General features: G+C 43.7%; 1 protein-coding gene across 3 annotated transcripts in view; it reads right to left on the bottom strand.

Annotated features, from left to right (window-relative positions):
• The window catches only part of DAB1 (DAB adaptor protein 1), a 721,580-nt gene that overhangs the window by 174,854 nt on the left and 524,190 nt on the right, over positions 1–22,536 (bottom strand). For all 3 annotated transcript variants that reach the window (XM_066594781.1, XM_066594782.1, XM_066594784.1), the window contains exon 5: positions 11,407–11,599. In XM_066594781.1, the coding sequence (XP_066450878.1) occupies positions 11,407–11,473 (67 nt within the window). In that variant the 5' untranslated portion in view covers positions 11,474–11,599. The remainder of the gene's footprint in view (positions 1–11,406; positions 11,600–22,536) is intronic.

Below are 22,536 nucleotides of genomic sequence, written 5' to 3'. Positions count from 1 at the left end.
GACCAGAGAGGGGGCACTATTATTGAGTGTGGCCACAGAGGTGGAGCACTATTACTGAGTGACGCTACATGCTACAAAGGAAGCACTATTATTTAGTAAGGCTACAGAAGAGAGCAGTATTGAGTTAGACCAGAGAGGGGGCACTATTATTAATTGAGGCCACTGAGGGGAACACTATTATTGAGTGTGGTCACAGAGGGGAGCACTATTATTGAGTGGGGCCAGAGGGGGTTTTATTATTGGGTGGGGTTACTGAGTTGTAATTTAGTAGTGCCACATAGGGGAGCACTATTATTGAGTGGGGCCAGAGGGGGGTTTATTATTGGGTGGGGTTACTGAGTTGTAATTTAGTAGTGCCACAGAGGTGGAGCACTACTATTGAATGACACTACACGTTACAGAGGGGAACACTATTATTGAGTAGGGCTACAGAAGGGGGCAGTATTTAGAGGGAGCAGAGAGGGGGCACTATTATTAATTAAGGACACAGAGGGGAGCACTATTATTGAGGGGGGCCAGAATGGGTTTTATTATTAAGTGGGGTCACTGAGGGGAACACTAGTATTTTAGTTTTGACACAGAGGTGCAGCACTATTATTGAGTGGGGCTACAGAAGGGGCCAGTATTTAGTGGGACCAGAGAAGAGGCACTATAATTGATTGAGGCCACAGAGGGGAGCACTATTATTGAGTGAGGCCAGAGGGAGCACTATCATTAATTGAGGCCACAGAGGGGAACATTATTATTGAGTGGGGCCAGAATTGGTTTTATTATTGAGTGGGGTCACTGAGGGGAGCACTAGTAATTTAGTTTTGCCGCAGAGGTGGAGCACTATTATTGAGTAGGGCTGCAGAAGGGAGGGTCAGTATTTAGTGGGACCAGAGAGGGGGCACTATTATTGAGTGGAGCCAGAGGGGGTTTTATTATTGAGTGGTGTTACTGAGGGGAGCACTAGTAATTTAGTATTGCCACAGAGGTGGAGCACTATTATTGAGTGATGCTACAGAAGGGGGCAGTATTTAGTGGGACCAGAGAGGGGGCACTATTATTGATTGAGGCTACATGGGGGAGCACTATTATTGAGTGGGGCCAGTAGGGGCCCTATTATTAATTGAGGCCACAGAGGGGAGCACTATTTGTGAGTGGGGCCAGAGGGGGGTTTATTATTGAGTGTACTCACTAAAGGGAGCACTAGTAATTTAATTCTGCCACAGACGTTGAGCACTATTATTGAGTGACGCTACATGGTACAGAAGGAAGCACTATTATTGAGTAAGGCTACAGAAGGGGGCAGTATTTAGTGGGATGAGAGAGGGGGCACTATTATTAATTGAGGCCACAGAGGGGAACATTATTATTGAGTGGGGCCAGAATGGGTTTTATTATTGAGTAGGGTCACTGAGGGAAGCAATAGTAATTTAGTTTTGCCACAGAGGGGAGCACTATTATTGAGTGACGCTACATGGTACAGTGGGAAACACTATTATTGAGTAAGGCTACAGAAGGGGGCAGTATTTAGTGGGACCAGAGAGGGGGCACTATTATTGATCGAGGCCACAGAGGGGAGCTTTATTATTGAGTGGGGCCAGAAGGGGCAGTATTATTAATTTAGTTTTGCCACAGAGGTGGAGCACTATTATTAAGTGGGGCTACAGAGGGGAGCACTATTATTGAGTATGGCTACAGAAGTGGGGGCAGTATTAAGTGGGACCAGAGAGGGCGAACTATTATTAAGTGAGGCCACAGATGGGAGCACTATTATTGAGTGGGCCTTCAGAGCGCGTTTTATTATTGAGTGGCGTCACTGAGAGAAGCAGTAGTATATTAGTATTGCCACAGAGGTGGTGCGCTATTATTGAGTGGGGCTACATAGTGGAGCACTATTATTGAGTAGGGCTACAGAAGGAGGCAATATTTAATGGGACCAGAGAGGGTGCACTGTTCTTGTGTGGGGCTACAGATGGCAGCAGTATTAGAGGAAACATGGAGGAGGCACTATTATTGAGTAGGGCTACAGCAGGAGGCAGTATTTAATGGGACCACAGAGGGTGCACTATTCTTGAGTGGGGCTACAGATGGCAGCAGTATTAGAGGAAACATGAAGGAGGCACCATTATTGAGTAGGGCCACTAAGGGAGGTGGAAGAATTTTATTGAGTAGGGCCACAGAGAGGGACACTATTTTATAGTACCAGAGAGGGGACACTAATATTGAGAAGGGTAACAGAGAAAAGCACTACTATTGAGTGCGGCCACAGAGGACACCCTGTGAGAAAACGAAACCGCATAGGGAGCATTAGCACTTTGTGGGATCACAGGGCTATGAGTTGGTGTATGTGTCAGGCCTAATTTACACTACTTCCTGAAGTAAATTGAAGTAAATCAGTGAATGTGATGAGCTGTATGTGGCCATATTATCTAACACTAAGCCTCACATACTATTTGAAAAAAAAAAACCGGAATCAGCATAGATCTTCAAAAAGTTGCAATTTTGATATCAAAATTGCCACTTTTTGATACTACAATTCTGGTGTGATCCAGATGATAAATATATGCAAATGTTTTCCTGTTGGGGGTAAGAGAGACAGTGTATTATTGCAATGAACCAGAAGGGGGCAGAATTATGCTATGATGCCATCTCTCTATGGACATGGTGGATAGAGTTCTTCGGTAGAGCAGAAACAAATATATACCCTGAGGCCTAAAGCTTAGAGTAGTGTGAACTCATATGAAGCTTGGAGTAACGTGCACTCACCATGGAGCTGGGAGTAACGTGCACTCACCATGGAGCTGGGAGTAACGTGCATTCACCATGGAGCTGGGAGTAACGTGCACTCACCATGGAGCTGGGAGTAACGTGCATTCACCATGGAGCTGGGAGTGACGTGCACTCACTCTAGGGCTGGAAGTAGTGTGCGCTCACTATGGGGGTAATGTGCACTCAGTATAGGGGTTGGAGTAACGTGCACTCACTATGGAACTGGGAGTAACGTGCATTCACTATGGAACTGGGAGTAACGTGCACTCAATATGATGGTGATATGCACTCACTACGGATGGGGCTTGGAGGAATGTGCACTCACTATGGGGCTAACGTGCACTCACTATTGGGCTTGGAGTAACGTGCACTCACTATGGGAGTAACGTGCATTCACTATGGGGGTAACGTGCACTCACTATTGGGCTTGGAGTAATGTGCACTCACTATGGGGGTAACATGCACTTACTATGGGGCTTGGAGTAATGGGCACTCACTATGGGGGTATCGTGCACTCACTATGGGGCTTGGAGTAACGTGCTCTCACTCGGGGCTTGGAGTAACGTGCACTCAATCTGGGGTAACGTGCACTCACTATGGGGGTAATATGCACTCACTATGGGGCTTGGAGTAACGGGCACTCACTATGGGGTAATGTGCACTCACTATGGGGCTTGGAGTAACGTGCACTCACTCGGGGCTTGGAGTAATGTGCACTCACTATGGGGGTAATGTGCACTCAGTATGGGGCTTGGAGTAATGGGCACTCACTATGGGTGTATCGTGCACTCACTATGGGGCTTGGAGTAACGTGCACTCACTCGGGGCTTGGAGTAACGTGCACTCAATCTGGGGTAATGTGCACTCACTATGGGGGTAATATGCACTCACTATGGGGCTTGGAGTAGCGGGCACTCACTATGGGGTAATGTGCACTCATTATGGGGCTTGGAGTAACGGGCACTCACTATGGGGTAACGTGCACTCACTATGGGGCTTGGAGTAGCGTGCACTGACTATGGGGGTAATGTGCACTCACTATACGGGTAATGTACACTCACTATAGGGCTTGGAGTAACATGCATTCACTATGTGGCTTGGAGTAACATGCACTCGCTATGGAGCTGGGAGTAGTGCGCACTCACTATGGGGCTGGGGGTAATGTGCAGCCATTAGTTCTGTCTCAGTAGAACATCTGGTAAACGCCCGAATGACGAGGTGACGAGTCCCCCTATAATCGGCTGAACCATTTGGTGCAGGTGAAGCTTTAAGCACAGTCCACCAGGCAGATTCAATTTCTTTGTCATTGTGAGACATGTCAGCGCACGGATGTAGTTGTTATGTCGCTTTCCATAAAGATTAAACTCGCTATCTGCGGCTTCTGTTGATGCCAGAGGGGACGGCAGTAATAAATGTCTTGTTATCCTGACATCTATAGGAATCTCTCCCTCTATTGACACATTGACAGTCTCGTCAGGTTCCGGGAGAAGACATACAAAAATAAAGGGAAACCTCCCGGAACATAAAACCCTATAGAAGGCGCCCGCCCGCCCGTTACCTGCCCGCCCGTTACCTGACCGCACGCCGACCACTGGAGTTTGCATTTAGATTAAAAATTGTAGGAGTATTTTCTGTAGATATAAACATCAAGTTGTGACTATCAATTTACAATTGTGAAATACTCTGGGGATAAAAGGGTCTCTGCTTCACCGGAGAGTGATTGAGCGAGGGGAGGGGGAATATTTAGAGGGTTTCAAGAAAGCGGTTTGCTCTATTAGGTTTTTTTTTGACATCTAGAAGTTTTTTTCTTTGCTGTTAATTAACTTTTTAAAAACATTTGGTAATTACAAATAAACAGTCCAGATGTAGCAATCTTCAGCATGACTGGCATATTATAATAACTCAGTTTACAGCATAGGCGTACATTGTGGTTGAGGTATTAAAACGCGCTAAACGTCAAGTTAACGTTTGCTACAACCCTATAGGCGCCCCACGACTAAACAACATTCCCTTTATTTGCTGTACAATATAGAAAGGCAATAAAGTATACCATCATCTTCTGTAACAGACGTTCCTTAAAGGGTTTGTTACAGGGGTATTCCCAAAATTGACTTTAATCACTTATCTATAGGGCAGGTGATAAAAGCCTGATTGGTTGGGATCTCACCGCTGAGACCCCCACTGGTCCTGTGCGCCCCTCTTCTCCTCACTTCAGACTCATTGCAAGCCCTCAGTGAGGGGGAGATTGAATAAAGCGATGGTCCATCATGCACAGTGCGACTCCATTCATTTCAATGAGGCTGACAGAAATAGCCGACTACAAGCGCTCAGTTATTTCCACTAGTCCCATTGAAGATGAACTGTGAGGAGTGCAGTGAACCCACAATGAGGTGGAAGGCTGACGGTCTTAGTGGGGAGATCCCACTGGTCATATTCTTATCACCTATCCTATCTGAAATATCGAAATACTGCATTACTTATCAAGCACGGAGAACGCTGTAAGAAAAAAAAAAACTCAATTCCAGAATTGTGCTTCTTTTATCATTCTTGCCAGTAAAAGAAAATTGAAAAAAAGTGATCAAAAGTGACTAAAAAGTCCCCATATTGATACCGATAAAAAACTACAGTTCACAGCGCAATGATGGGGGTCAGGGTATGGCCATAAAAAAAAAAAGTTTTTTAAGTTTTATACTTTTTAAGGTAGCACCACCGATATACATTTGGTAGCGTGCTATCATAATGATCGCAGAATACAGTAAATATGTCCATTTTTACCGTACCATGAATGTCGTAAAAGCAAGACCGCCAAAAAAAAGGCACCATTACGTTTTTTTTGCCATTTTACTCTGCTTAGTCATTTTTGAAAGTTTCTCATTCCATTCTGTAGTATGTTACATCATACCGTTAAATAGTACAATAGTTATAGCTCTTGGAATGCAGGGATGAAAAACTAAAAAAGTGACTAGTCATTAAGGGGTTAAAGGAGACGCAGGAATTCTGTATCAAAGGAAATGAACTGCATACAACGTCCTCCGTTATCTAATTGCTGTATCAATGTTTAATTCTATTCAGTGCTGTTGCTTAGCAACACCTGAGAGTTCTATGGATCTTTAGGGTATCAAGTAGCAGAAATGCTCTGGAATTTCCACAGCTTAAAATTCTGCGGCATTTCAGCATCACCTGATGGCAAAAACAGTTTAGAAGTATGCCGAGTGTGAGGATCGCTGAGCACAGGCTCTCTTATTGCTAGGACCCCAGTGATCAGCTGCAATCTCTGGAGAAACATGGTGTTCAATTTTCCTACAGCTCCTCCACAGGAGAAGTGCAGCATTAGGGCTCAGTCAGACGGGCGTTTTTAGCCGCGATTTGCGCATGCGCATGTGTCCGGCGATTTTTTAAAACCATTGCTTTGCAATGGTATCGGACACATGAGCGCTTTTTATGCGCTCGTCCGATAAATTATAGAACAAAAAATCGCAGATCGCACCTATCTGCGATCTGCGATTCCTGTTCTCTTCTCTATATGCGCTCAATGGGGCCGGCGGCAGCAGCGCCGACCCCAATGAGAACATATAGAAGACAAATCATTCTTCTCTGCCACAGCTGTAACAGCTGTGCAGAGAAGAACGATGTTTGCCCATTGAATTCAATGGAGCGGCAATACAGCCGCTCCATTGAAAGCAATGGGCTGCCGGCGTGCGCGGGGTGAATTGTCGGGAAGGGGTTAAATATATAAGCCCTTCCCTGCAATTCATCCAGAAATGTGTTAAAATAAAAAAAAATTTTATACTCACCTTTCCGCTGCAGCCAGAGTCCAGCCGCGGCCGCTGTCAGTTCTCCTGAACTGCTTCTCGGCACTATTCAGCTGGCGGGGCTTTAAAATCCCCGCCTGCTGAATGATCTGCCTCTGATTGGTCACAGCCTGACCAATCAGAGGCCGGTTTCACTCACACACCCATTCATGAATTCATGAATGGGTGAGTGACTGCTGCCTCTCAGCGCTGAGCCAATCAGGGGGCAGGTCTGACTCACACCCCCTTCACACCCACTGCAGGACGGCCGCTCGGAGCTCCGGCTGCCGGCAGGTGAGTATACAATTTTTTTTTATTTTTACACATTTTAGGATGAATTGCAGGTAAGGGCTTATATATTTAAGCCCTTACCGACAATTCATCCCGGGCTCGCCCGCAGCGCATTGCTTTCAATGGAGACGGCTGTATTGCCGTCTCCATTGAATGCAATGTGCTGGACAGCTCCGGCCCGTTTCTAATGAAACGCGGCTAGGAGCAGATTTTCGGGCGATTTGCGGGCGACTTGCGCGCACCGGTCACGCGATTTGCGGATGCGCATCCGTCATGCGATCCGCAAATCGCGCGAAAAAACGCCCGTCTGACTAAGGCCTTACACAGTGCCTATTGAAATGATTGCTGGTTCTATGGGTCAGAAGGGTATGAGAGCCATAGTGAGGAGTCTTATAAGATTGCATTGCTGATGTACTACTGAGAGCTGCTACTAGTGATGAGCGACGTTTTGAAAAGTTTGGTTGGGCTGGTTTGCCAAATTGAACCGGATGTTCACCAAAACCCCTAAACTTGTTGTTAAGATTGTCTAATAGCTAGAAAAACTTCGTATAACACTGAGTGTTCAGGACTAGTGTTGAGTGAACTGAACCAGTAGAACCTTGTTGCAGGTCGAACCTTGTTAAGAGCTCAGTTTGGGTTTGTGCCAAACAGAACCTTTAGCAAAGTTTGACTCAAAACAGTATTGGTCTGGTTTGCTCAACGTTGTTGGTCAGGATCGCTCAATGCTAGTTGGTCTGGTTCGCTCAACACTAGTTGCAACTTAAAATAAAATAGTTGCTCTTGTCCAGCATGAACCACAAAGGACTCTGTGAATTACTTACACGCACGCTTCTCTGTAGCCCTTGCAGGTGGGCACAGCTCCTTGCACAATGCCAAAAAGTTCTGTCCAGGCGCAAAACAGAGAATTTACTGGGAGCAGCCGAGATGGGAGGCATTGCAGCCTTATCTGAAGCAGGTACAAGGAGGGGCAGACCTGCACCTCTTAAGTTCCATGCTAATGAAGACCTTCAGCCTATACCCCAGAAGGGGTTGGGTCAAACAGACACCGGACCTGTCACACATGCATGAAAGATTTTTGTCCGATTATCAGATGAAAATTTCAAACGTGGCCCGACTTCTTAGGGTGTCGTTTTTAAAATGGGGTGATTTGTGGGGGTATGTATCATTCTGACACCTATGAGCCTTTGCAATCTTGGCTCGGTGCAGGAAAACAAAGTGTTCCTCAAAATATTGAGAAACAATGTTAAACTTGTACGTCTCCTAAATGGTTAAAAAATAAATAAATAAAGTTTTTCAAATGTGCGTCCAAAATAAAGTAATCAGATGAAAATAAATATATTATCAAAAGTTTGTACAGTATGTTTGCACATATTTGAGATATTGCAGTTGAAAATGTTAAAAAACTGAGAATTTTTTTACAAATTTTGCCAATTTTGTCACTTTTAATAAATATACACAAATTATATCGGTCTATTTTCACCACCTAAATGAAGTACAATATGTGGCGAAAAAAACAATCTCAGAATCACTTGGATATGCAAAACCTTTACGGAGTTATGCTATGTTAAAGTGACACATGTCAGATTCCCAAAATTTGGCCGGGTCATTAAGGCGCAAACAGGCTTGGTCACTAAGGGGTTAATGTATAGGGACCCTTCAGTAGCCGCTTTCTGTTAAAAGCAAAAGATAAGGATCCAGATGGGATGAAACATGCATGTATGTAAGCACAGACATGTAGAGTATTGACGCATAGACCCCTACATGGGCCTTATGGCAGCACAGATGAGTCCGTACGGTCCGATATAAGGTATGACAGTCCTTATAGTATTGGAGACGGCTGGAGACCACCGTGCCTGTAAATCAGAATCCTCTTTTCCACATCACAGGAACCTTCCCTCCGCTGTCTGGATGCATCTCACAATCCATGTACAATTCTCACATCCTCTAATGAGTAGATGTACTAAGCCGAGGTACAACATGCACCACCTACAGCCAGCCGAGTGTCTGGGAACATGTACTGTAGCCTTCAATAATCCTAATATCCTCAGGTGACATCCGCCAACTGTCAGCACTCGTTAGCTGCAAACAAGAAGAAGCTTCCATGCTGCAGCATCCAGAAGACGTTGCAGCGAGCCCGCTCCTGTGAAGCTGTAGCCAATTAAAGCCAACAGAATGCCGCAGCCATTGGCCAGAGTTATTAGTCCGTTCACACCTGAGATTGCCAGTAATTGCACCAATGAAAATATAGCATTGTGGTGAAAAATTGCACCAAGATTGCATAAAACCATTTGTCCTCTTGCTCCAAAATAGCGAACAGGCGAGAAAAGTGCGTGCGGTCAAGCTGCACTTATACTTTAAGCATCCTTGAAAGGTTAAAAAAGGGGCATAAGTTAGCTACAGGCAGGACTTAATCGTCTGAAATCCATGGCAGGCCTGGGAGCCTTCGTTAGGTCCTCGGCTGTCATGGCAACTGAACAGTACCCTGCGATCTCGTCGGGGGGGATGGAGGGAGCCGTGTAAGTGCTGCGCTCAGCACCGTATCCTTGTTGGACTTTATCAACTTTGTATATTTTGTATCATTGTACTGGGCGCGGTGCAAGGAGTGCAGCTGTTCCCCAAATACTATATATATATACATTATTAGATGCTATAAGACAACTTTTAGAACTTGGCAGGCTCAGATACAGTCCCTCAGCTCTAGTATATCTCAAGTCACCAAATAATAGTCAGATACTAGTTCTACTCGTCTCTGCACACTCTCCCCATATTCATAATGCCTCCAATGAACTTCTCAGCTCCAACCACCCCCTCCCCCCCAGTAATAGTGCCTCCTCTGTTGCCCCCAAAACGTAATAGTACATCCTTTACAGTCCGTCTTGCTAACAGTGCACTGCCTCTGTGGTGCCTGACTCAAAATTAGTGCACCACTCTCTGGCGCCACTCAATATCAGTGTTCCCCCTCTGCGGTCGAATTCAATAACAGGCCCTCTTTTCGGTGGCCCCACTCAATAATAGTGCCTACACTGTGGCCCCACTCAATAATAGTGCCTATATTGTGGCTCCACTCAATAATAGTGCCTACACTGTGGCCCCACTCAATAATAGTGCCTATACTGTGGCTCCACTCAATAATAGTGCCTACACTGTGGCCCCACTCAATAATAGTGCCTACACTGTGGCTCCACTCAATAATAGTGCCTATACTGTGGCTCCACTCAATAATAGTGCCTACACTGTGGCCCCACTCAATAATAGTGCCTACACTGTGGCCCTACTCAATAATAGTGCCTACACTGTGACCCCACTCAATAATAGTGCCTACACTAAGGCTCCACTCAATAATAAAGCCCCTCCTGCTCTGTGTCCCCCAGTCAATAATAGAGCTCTCCTTTGTTGTCCCAGTCAATAATAGTGCTCCGCCTGTCCTATCTAGTAACTCCATCCAGCAGCAACCTCTGGGCTTCCCCTAGTGATGCCTGTATATATCTATATTTATGAGCTCCCCCTAGTGGTGGTTGCATATATCTATGTGCAGTAAGTTCCCTGTGGTGATAGCTGTACATATCAGTTTCCCCTAGTGGTGGCTGTATAAATCTGTTTTTACGAACTCCCTCTACTGGTGAGTGTATAGATCTGCATGTAATAAGCTCCACCTAGTGGTGGCTATATAAATCTGTATACTCCCCTAATAGCTGTATATCGTAAGCTCCATGTACTCCCTTTAGTGGTGGCTGCATATTTCTGTATACAGTGAGCTCCCCCAAGAGGTGGTTGCATATATCTATTTATATAGAGGTGACTATATACATTTGTATACAGTGAGCTCCCCCTAGTGGTGACAGCACGTACAGTATCTGTTTTTATGGGCCCACCTAGTGGTGGCTGTACAAATCTGTACACAGGGAGCTTCTCCTAATGGTGGTTGTATAACTCTGTATACAGTGAGCTCCCCCTAGTGGTGGCTGTATATATCTGTGTTTGTGAGGAGATAGTCTGTACTATGTTCGGAGACACTGTAACTAGCAACAGTGCAGCAGCGTGAGTAATGCAGCAACCTGTAATCTTCCTGGTCAGAGCTTAGGGGGACCTGGACTTTGGTAGGGCAGACCTATGGGCCCGGTCGTAATTGCAACTCCTGCGACCTCTATAGCTATGCCACGGTGATGCAATGGTGCTGCGATGGCAACAGGAAATGTTGAGGAATCCCAAATGCCATAACTACATTGAAATCTTAACTTTAATTTTTAGTCCAGAGAGAGTGTATCTTCATTCAAAAGAGGCAGGAAGTCTGTGAAACTCCCCCTATGATGACTTTATATCCCATATGTCCGTTGCCGAGACCCTCCCTGGATCAGCGGCCCTTTAACTGGCGGCTTCAGATTATTCTATGGTATTAATATTCCTCAAAGCTCCTCATTTTTGTAGAAAACATTAAGGACGGAATCCTATAAAAACCATTCCTGCAGAATATAATTTCCTACATGGCAAAATAAAAGAAGGCCGTCTAATGAAAGTGCCGCCACGTAGCGCTCGTCTGACACCGCACCTCCCCGAACATGAAAAGTACCTTTCTTTTTTGATTCTTTCTTGGCGCTGGTTTTCACAGCCACTTGAAGTTCTGCTTCCGTTGACATCCTATTAAATCCTCCTTAGACCTCTTCACACAGATCCAGGCTCATCTAGAAGTCTTCTCCAACAGAATCGCTTACCCTTCAGACGCGGCACTCCCAATCACATATCTCACTCATGTCTTTCAAGAGCTGCAAGAGAAATGACAAACAGTCCCGTTAGAGGGGGCTTGGGGGGGACGCGTTCGGCGACAAGGCATTGAGCGCACTTGAAGGTTTGCGGCTCGCGGTCACAGTAACCTCTCTGCGGCTTCTGGACAAACGTGAAAGTAAATGGCTTACAGGAGGCCATCATTCAGCCGCTGCGCTCCTCCATTAGAGAGGACGGTGTACCGGCGCCAGATGACAACCGGGCGGAAAGAACTAAGCGCTCGAAGGGTGAGCGCAATGTCAAGATTCAAAGTGAAGCAAATGTAGCAGAAAATATTGGGAACAGCATCCATGAGACGAGGTGAACGCTTCGCCTCTGGTGCCACGCAGCCCTCAGCGCTGGGGGTGGCGTTATGGCAGATATGCCATCCGTGACTACATGGTTCCAGCATGAGGGGTCAGCGCCCATCCTGGGCATGGGAAGACGAGGTTACATACTGGTTGGCAACTCTGTCTGCTGACGGGGAAGGCATGTTCTATTTTGTTCCCTAGATTGGCCAATAGAATCTATGGATTCACGTAAGAACGCAGCTAATACACAGCTGCTTGTGCATTCAATGGTATTATGGGGACTACATTGACACTGGTACTACAGTGGGAATGGCACTATGGGGACTACTATCAGGATGGCACTGTGGAATTGCTATGAACAAAAAAACTATGGGACTGCTGTGTGGTTGGCACTATAGGAATTCTATAAGAACTATAGTGTCTACTTGTATTAAGGGACTAGCATGAGAATGGCACTATGAGGACTACTATGAGACTGGCACTGTGGGAGCGCTATGAGGTTGGCACTGTTAGACTACTATAACAATAGCACTATAACGATTACTATGAGGTTGGCACCATGAGACTACTTTAAGAATAGCACTACAGGGACTACTATAAGGTCATCAGTAGTTCATTAGCAAGGTTTTTCCCGCTTGGCTATCAGTGCTTGGGATCCCCGCCGATCAGCCGATTGACTGAATTGGTACTAACCTGGGCTACTGCATTTTTGGCAGTGCTATCTGCTTGCAGTGCTGTCAGCATTGACACCTGGTTGGTCAATCAGCTGACCCATGGGAATCTCAAGCTGTGGACCCCACCAATCAACTATTGATAATCTATCCTGAGGATGGGTCATCGATATTAAAAGTCCTGAACAATCCCTTTAATGCTTCTTAGAGGGGCCCATACAAAAGGGTTTTCTAGTTACGCCCCTGCCAGCATCTCAACAAAAACTCCAGTGTTGACAGCATTAGTACACACAGTTTCCCTTTCCGTGCATGAATTTAGGAACCAGAAGACAGAAAGGAAGGAGAGGAGGGGGGTGCAGCTGCAGATTCTGTGCGAGACTGCATGCTGTGAGAGGGGAGAAAGAGGAGCAGGAGAGAGGACATCTGATTGGCCAAAAGTGCATGGTAATACTCTTACACCCCACCAGGAGGAGCGCACCCAGACATGAAGAGAAGAAATGAGCATTTACCAGCAGAGGAGAGGGAAAAGACCCCAAAATCTTGAGGTTACAAAGCATTTCTGGCTGCACTATATCTAATATACATCGGCAGCTGCCCGACGAGGGATTGTAGTTTTTGTTTTGTGACCATAGATGCACCATAAATTTGGGCATGCGCAGCAAAAATCTAAAATGTGGAGATGAACAAAAATGAAGAAAACTAAAAATAAATCAATTTATTCCACAACTCCCTGGCAACCGATGTGAAGTTGCGGGAATATTTAGCATTTTTAATTTGAAAGCCGGCACAGATCTGCTGGGGAGCTCGCTGTCTTTATATAACATTCCAGCTGTCCTGATATTTGATCATGAGGATTAGAGCTCGGTAAAAATAAGAAGTGTCAGATCTTTTCCGATCATCAATGTGTACAAAGTAACACCGGGCCGACTGTAATTTAAAGGGAACTCGTCACCATTACAGAACTATAATCATAAGCAAAGCCGTGTGATCCCCTAATAGTTATACTAGGGACAACTGCACCAACAGAGCGGCCCCCCAAAAGAGTGCCAAAGAGGGGTCTGAAAAGAAAGCATTTCCTAGATCTATGACACCACATGGTGTATCATATGATGTTTCTCAGCCAATCAGAGGCTGAGGATCACATTAAAAAGTCAATAGGACAGTATTTATTTGGCTTGCGCCAGAACTGTGGCGTCAGAAAGTCACAATTTTGGCACAAATGCCAAAATTGCAACTTTTTGATCCTTTATGCCACCCCTGTATCTTTTTCAAAAAGTGGGAAGAACCCAGTGTTGGCGGCGTGGCCAACTGTGCATGGCCCATCAGGTTTTCCAGATTGTTCACCAAAAACTGAATAAATTACAGCTAATATGTGAAATCTATGCCAACTTGTAGCTGGTGGAGATTTCAGTCTAGCGCAGGCAGGTGCTGCCAGATGCAACAAATGTACTAAGCTTGCACCTCTTAATGCATTTGTTGCATCATACAAAGGTCTAAGCAAATACGCCCCAATAATTATTACGATCATTAGCTACATGCGACCTATGTGAATGCATAGGGTGCTGACCACCAGCTTATGTGGACGCATCAGGCAGATGTAGGTTGTAGGCAATTGTCCCCTTTAGTTCCACCAAGCCAGATCATTTTCCTACATTTGGCAGCATCCTATCGAGTTGGGTCCATATCTTTGCTTCTGATGTTCTGAGGTGCCAATGCAAGCCCATTGATGCCCCTGATTACAATTGCTTAATTCTGGTATTGTATCAATGTCCTTACCTTGGTTCTGGTGCCGTATTTATGTTATAAACCTGGTTTTGTTATGGTATCAATATACTGAGCTTGGTTCTGGTGCTGAATTTATACATTGAGCTTGATTCTAGTGCTGTATTCATGTACTGAGCATGGTTCAGCGACTGTATTTATGTTATGAGCTTGGTTCTGGTATTGTAGCTATGTACGGAGTTTGGTTCTGGTGCTGTACTTATGTTATACACTTGGTTCTGGTGCAGTATTTGTTCAATGTTCTGTTCTGTTGTGGGTATGCTGCCAACTTGCTGCTTTCTATACATACAGGATATAGGCAAACTGCCTATCAATGCAATATACTGTATATCATTTTTTTTCTTATGGGGAAGGGGGGCAAACAAAAGTTTGCACAGGGTGTCATCCCACCTGAAGCCAGCACTGATCATGATGCAATCTCTGGTTCACAGCAGCGATCAGACTGGACCACTAATATATGACAAAGTCCACCGATGGGTCTTATAAGTGGGCACAAAAGTCCTGCAGAGGACAACCCCATTTAGAATCAATCACTAAGGTCCATTTCTAATTAGCGTATTCACAAAAAACTGCAAATAAGAATCATCTCCTCTGATAAGTCCAAGAAATCACAGGCCTATACTATCTTAAAGAGAAATGCCCCCCCCCCCCTCCTCCAGGGTCCCATAAGAATGGCAGGCTCCACCCTTGTACTTTATATTCGTGGCCTTATTCTTGCCCTGTAGGCCAGTTCTCTGGTGCCAAAAGTTGTTAATTTGGTGTAGAAGCTAAAATTCTGACTTTTCGGGCATTTATGCTGGGTTCCACCACTTAAAAAAAAATGGGCAGGGTCTACACTAAGGCGCTCGGCCACTTGTGGTTCATCACATTTACTATAATGTATGCCAGAAACTGCGCCTCTTGTTGCTCGCAGCCGGGTGCAGTTCTCTTAGCCCGGCGTATGAAGCGCCAATCTAAGTAAATCTGCCCGGTTCTTCCCACAATAATAATGATACAATTATCAGAGTATTTCATCATTATTCTCCCCAGTATAATAAAGTCACAGAATAGCAACAACCACAAGGCAGAAGCGTCGGGTCAATAACCAGCGGCTGTAACGGAAGGAGCGCAGAATGCCGATGAATTATAGAAGCATCACATAAACTTGACATGAAATTACTTTTGTTTGATGAGTGAAGGAAAAAACAACAATGGAGCCGCGCGGTAATCTACAGTATACAACGTGACGGACGGAGAGACCTGAAGACTCTGACAGTTACATGAAATGAGTTTTCGGTTTCTACTTAACAGGAAAAACATTATAATGCAGAACAAAAGCTCATCGGTTGTTTAATGCACAGCGGGGCGCATTTATTACTGCTGTCGCACCGCGATTCTACTGTAAGTTGTACCTCAGTTTTTTTTTACATACCGTAGATTGATTTGAGCCAAAAAGAGCAGGAGTTCTACCTTCTTACTCCATTTTTAAAAAGTGTCTACAAAAAAGGGGGCGGAGTTTGAGTGGAGGGAGGTTCAGATTTAAAAATTGCAGACTTTTAAAAAAGTTGCAAAATTTGTTGCACTCTCACTCCAGCAGGTGTACGAAGTGACTCCACATCTATCGAGATATTGGCACTCATTGACATAGACACGCCAGTACAAGTAAAACCCATCATGGGTAGTTATAAGCGACAAATGTAGCAAGGTGTGATGTAATTGTCACAAAAGTAGCAATTTTGTCCCAAGCGACAAAATTGCTACTTTTCTCTGCTGAAGTTCTGGCACAATTGAAGTAATAAATAGTTCCCATTGGATCTTCTTTGTTATGCTTTAGATGCTAGAATTGGCTATTCATTCTGCGTCCCACTACTATCTATCTATCTATCTATCTATCTCATATCTATCTATCTCATATCTATCTATCTATCTCCTATCTATATATCTATCTATCTATCTCATATCTATCTATCTCATATCTATCTATCTCATATCTATCTATCTCATATCTATCTATCTATCTCATATCTATCTATCTATCTATCTATCTATCTATCTATCTATCTATCTATCTATCTATCTCATATCTATCTATCTATCTATCTATCTATCTATCTATCTATCTATCTATCTATCTATCCCATATCTATCTATCTATCCCATATCTATCTATCTATCTATCTATCTATCTCATATCTATCTATCTATCTCATATCTATCTATCTATCTATCTCATATCTATCTATCTATCTATCTATCTATCTATCTATCTATCCCATATCTATCTATCTATCTATCTATCCCATATCTATCTATATATCTATCTATCCCATATCTATCTATCTATCTATCTATCTATCTATCTATCTATCTATCTATCTCATATATATCTCATATCTATCTATCTATCTCATATCAATACATATCATTTATGTATCCATATCTATCAGTCTATCTGTATCTATCATCCATTTTATGGTTAAACATGGTAAAATCTGGGTAAAGTCTAAAGGTGCTCATAAAACTTAGATAAGTGATAAATGACAAATATTTCTCCCGACCCTTCACCCCCTCTGTATACATGCAGCCCTAACTACCCTGTTTCCACGAGAATAAGATAGTGTCTTATATTAATTTTTGTCCCAAAGATGTGCTAGGTCTTATTTTCAGGGGATGACTTATTTTTACATGAAGAAGAATTCACATTTATTGCTGATGCTGAACAAAAAAAAATGAACATTTATTATATACTGTACAGTAGTAGATGTCATCACAAACCAGCATAACCAGAAAAACTGTGAATCCTATCAAGCATTTCTTGTTACTACCATTATTTCCATGTACATACTGTCTGGAGACTGTAACAATCACCCACAGCAGTTCCTGGACCTATTGTACAGCAGGGACGGTATTGCAGCTTCCGGTCACCAGGAGGAGCTCATCACAGCGGACTTACACAGCAGGGTCAGAGCTAGGTCTTAATTTTGGGGCATACCTTATATTTAGCACTTTAGCAAAACCTCTAGGGTCTTATTTTCAGAGGATGTCTTATTTTCAGGGAAACACGGTATGCCCTAAGAACAGGGAATCGAGCATGTTGAAATCCAACATATCCAACCTGTCCATCTTCAATATCTGTTGCTGTAGGAATGGGAAGAAGTCAAGCTATTCCCCTACACATTAGGTGGGTGAAACCAATGGGTTTGGCTGATGTCCATCTAGAGGTGCCTTCACATGGGATAATCAGGCTTATAAGACCCGGCAGCTCCCCAACAACTATTGTGCCTGTGCGCCAGTAACCATAGTTGTTCTATTATTGGAAGCAGAGCTTGCCAGAGATCACTTCCCACCGCCCGTCTCCATTCACTGCAGGCATACAGTCACGCAGAGATTGAGCGACTCCTGTTTACGCTGAGAAGTCTCGAGCTGGTCGCTGTGATTCAGTGAGTGGAAACGAAGCACCTAGCAGCTAACTAGGAATTTCTCGCTCTGCGCCCTGTCGGTAGCTGTGTGTAGCAGGAAGGCTATGGTTGAATATTACAGATTCCAGCAGTTATTCGTGCAATGATCGCCCCGTGTAATGGTACCTTAATGATGTGTATGAGCACCCATACAGAGAGCGGAGTAGCCCATACATGGAGTATCCGCCCCGCTGCCAGGTATTTATGGAAATATACCAAAACCAAACTTTTTAAAGTACCTGTAATGCAGACAATTGATTCAGCCGCTGCAATGGGCCACAAATAAACAGATAAAAATCCAATTAAATGCATTCAGATTCATATTTAAACCCTCGTAGAAGATGGCAGATAAATATTTACACGGTTCATCGCCTGCGCTTTATTAAAAAGTGTGGAACTCAATGTCATTAGTATTCAAATGGCAGAAAAATGCTGTAAATGTTATACTGGCAGCGCTGCCACGTAAACCGCAAGTATCCACCGAAGACCAAACCAATAAAAGTACTGCAAGGAAGACTGATAAAGTACTAAACAAGGTAAAACGTGATATCTACAGTAACTATCTATTTATCTATCTATCTAGCTCATATCTATCTATCTCATATCTATCTATCTATCTATCTCATATCTATCTATTTATCTATCTATCTATCTCATATCTATCTATCTCATATCTATCTATCTATCTATCTATCTATCTATCTATCTATCTCTCTATCTAATATCTATCTAATATCTATCTAATATCTATCTATCTATCTCATATCTATCTATCTATCTATCTCATATCTATCTAGCTCATATCTATCTATCTCATATCTATCTATCTATCTATCTATCTCATATCTATCTATCTCATATCTATCTATCTATCTATCTATCTATCTCTCTATCTAATATCTATCTAATATCTATCTAATATCTATCTATCTATCTCATATCTATCTATCTATCTATCTCATATCTATCTAGCTCATATCTATCTATCTCATATCTATCTATCTATCTATCTATCTATCTCATATCTATCTATCTCATATCTACCTATCTATCTACCTATCTATCTATCTCATATCTATCTATCTATCTATCTATCTCATATATATCTATCTATTTATGTATCTATCCACCCAAAGAAAATTGATTGAAACTGGCATCTCAAACACGAGTCTTGATCCAATGTACACTGAATTGCATGCCCCTTAGTATGCCCTTTGGCGTAACTTTTGGCTTTCTATGAGATTGAAAAAGACGTCTACGCCAATTGGCATGGACTTGCGCTGTAATTTACATTAATTTCTGGTATAAATTGTAGTAAATCTGTTGGCCCGATGGCCACACTAACTCCCACCAAGGTCTGGCCACTTTTTTCAAAATTGGTGAAAGTGGCAAAAAAATCGAAATACAATCTCAAACTTTAGTGCAAATATGGCATGTGCCAAAATTGGAACTTCTTTTTCTTCAGAAAACTGGCAGAAGTACCTCGATAAAATTACCCGATTGTGTCTAAAGACAATCACCTGATTCTGCAATACTTTCAGCGGTCGACTGGTTTATGATAGAAATCACGTTGGCAACCGGAGGGCCTGATAGCTGGGAGTCACAGAGTTGGTGGAAATGGAGCAAATGCCAAAATTGTGACTTTTGGAAATTTTACACTGGGTCCTGCAACTTTTTAAAAGTAAAGTGGGTGGGGCCTAGTGTCACAGTTAAAGGGGTTGTACCACAGGACAGGTGATAAAAGTCTGGTCAGTGGGATGATCTCCCTTCATTTCGAAGATACTGCTGGAGATAACTGCGCCTTTGTACTTGGCTATTCCGTCAGCCCCACTGAAATAACTGGAACGGCCTTGTGTCGCGGGTGGTGGTATGACACAGGTTGAGGATGGCACAGCATATATCACCCTTTAGGGGGGTTCGGGTACTTGAGGCGTTGCATAATAACTCTGCATATACTCTCTTAAAGTGACAGTACTCTATATGTCCTGTGCACTATAGTACACTAAATGTACTTCTCATCACTGTTTGCTACTGGCTTCTGATTAGCTAGAGGTTCTCGGTGCCTGTGTGCGCCGCTTATATCACAAGGCTGCAATATTATAATTGCTTATATGTGATGAATTGTTGACTTAATTTGGGCCGCGGTGAAGGAAGCAGAAGGGACTGAATTACTGTCTTCAATTATACTTTGCAGTAGAAGTTAATTATTGTTTAATGAGTCACAATTCGATGTCATTAACAAACAGCTCGTCTCCCTTCTGTATGAGAGTTTATCATATAGTATTATATAAACTGCCCTCTAATGAAGGAGAACACGAAGCCACAGCGAGCAGGAAAGCGACAAACCAACTACAACTAATCCACTTATTTCCAGCAAAATGAATGCCTGATACAAGGAGGCAGCGGAACATGTGCTTAATGAGCTCCAACTTACATGGGATACTAGACATGCTAGACCCGCCCACTTTTTTTTTTTTTTTTAAAGTGGCGGAGTCCACTGTAACCCTTCACAAATTCACAATTTTGACACTTGCACCAAAATTGTGACTTTTGTACACCAGAGATTTGGCATACAAGTTTATTAAATATGCTGAATGGGACATAAGTAACAACTCTCTTGTGTCAGAATTCCGGTGCCAAAAAGTTACACGTGTGGCACAGTTACCACCTTGCTACCTTGAAATAGTGCAGCGCATCAGAGAAAGCACAGTATAACTTTGTTTGCCCTCTTAGGACTGCCCAACCCTTGCCCTGTCTCCAGCACTTACTGAACCGTGAGAGCATGAGGTAGGGAGGAGTTGGGTAGCAAGGAACGCATGGTGTCAGGCAGCCCAGACAGGGCTACAGGGCAGGCACTAATAGTAACTGTTGCACAGGGGGTACAAATACTAATTGGGCCATGGGGGGCCCTATTACTAATTAGAGCACAAAGGGAACACTAATAATAAGCAGAGACACATAGAAGTTACTATTACTAATTGGACCATGGAGGGAAACTATTATTAAATGGGGCTTAAAGGAGGTACTATTAGTAATTAGGCTGGGGTGGGAAACTGTTATTAACCCTTTGCAATCCAATTTTGGATTCAGGGTTTCCTAGGGGTCTCTCTCTGTTTGCCATTATACAATGGCGCCATCTGCTGGCTAGAGCCAGTACTACAGTATTGGACATGCTGGATAGGCCCCTGACAACAGAGCGGTCAGTAATATACAGTAAGAATACCCTGCCGGATGTCCTCCGACATCGGAGCTGTACAGCCTTTAATCAGAATGTCTTCAGATTTCAGACAGTGAACTGAAAAGATTTAAAGGTGGCACAGAAGGGGTACTTTTACTAATTGGGCTAAGAGAGCACTATTGCTAAATGGGGCAGAGACGGGGTACTATTGCACCACAGGGAGGGACACTAAGTGGAGCCATGGGGAAACACACAATTATGTAGTGTGGCATAAAGGAAGCACAATTACTAAATTGGGCATAGACATGTTACTATTACTAATTGGTCCTTGGGGGGGCACTATTACTAAATAGGACATAGAGAGGGCACTATTACTAATTGGACCATGGGGTGGCATTATTACTAATTGCGGCACAGAGGGGCAGTATTACTAAGAAGAGCCACAGAGGGGGCAGCATTAATCATTGGGCCACAGAGAAAACACTATTACTAAATGAGGCCACAGAGGGGTATTATTATTTAGTGGGGGTACCAGATGAAGCACAAGTACTATGGGGGATACTAAATGGCTATTGGAAGGATGGGAAATTTGTGTCCAAAGAACTAGTGTGTCTGGAAGAAGTCGTCATGGTGATCTGAGTCCAGATAGAGGAGAAAACCTAAAATGGACAACTCCAATCAGAGAAGGAAGTCCTACATGCTGTTCTCTGTGCAATGTCGGAGCCAAATTTGTGTCCCTCTGCTTCTTTCCCTAGCATCTTCCTGTACCACGGTGGGAAGCTGCAGCTGCATCTCCCTCCCCCCTCTCTTCTCTTTGCTGTATTCCTTTAGATGGCCTTTTTTGTGATTTTTTTTTTGTGTACATTTGCAGAGCTCATACAGACAAGTAACTGGAACTACAGGCTGTCAGGCGGGGGAGCAGGTGGAGAGCAGTAAACACAGGAACCTGATAGAATATTGCAGATTTAGAACTTTCATAAATTTTAATTTTTTCTATCTATTTTACTTTAAAGCTTGATTGTAGGGATGAATCGCAGATGCAGAGTTTATATTGTGGTTGTGCAGAGCTGAGACATCCCAGCAATCAGCCTCCATTGGTTGAAACCCCGTCCAGCAGTATCCCTGACCATCTTCTCCCTGTGTTCTTGCCCTAGACTGCATGGGTCAGCAGAAGCTGTGACCCAGGGGGTATAATTACTCGCAGGGTCTCACAGCCTCACAGGACACAGAGCAGCTTTGTCATGAAGTGTAGCAGAATGACTGCAGGCTCCAGCAGCCCAGCCGAGACGGGTGACATTCGCTGACATTTCTGTAATGCAGCTTTTTGTCTGCTTTAATGATTTTATACTTTCGGGATATTTACTGACGTGCAGCAGAGATGGAGACAGGTCTGACTTCTATGGGACGCAGTGCTGACGTTATACGGCATCTGTCATACATTGGACAGAGCACGGAGTATTAACATTTAACAGGTTAGTCCCGATGTAACGATGGGTGACCTTACACATGCATTGCTTCATTTATCTGTTTTTCATAGACAGCTTGTACTCCAGTCACTTC

The sequence above is a fragment of the Eleutherodactylus coqui genome, chromosome 3 (genome assembly GCF_035609145.1).
Source record: "Eleutherodactylus coqui strain aEleCoq1 chromosome 3, aEleCoq1.hap1, whole genome shotgun sequence".
NCBI lineage: Eukaryota > Metazoa > Chordata > Amphibia > Anura > Eleutherodactylidae > Eleutherodactylus > Eleutherodactylus coqui.
This window is presented reverse-complemented; position numbering and strand designations above follow the sequence as displayed.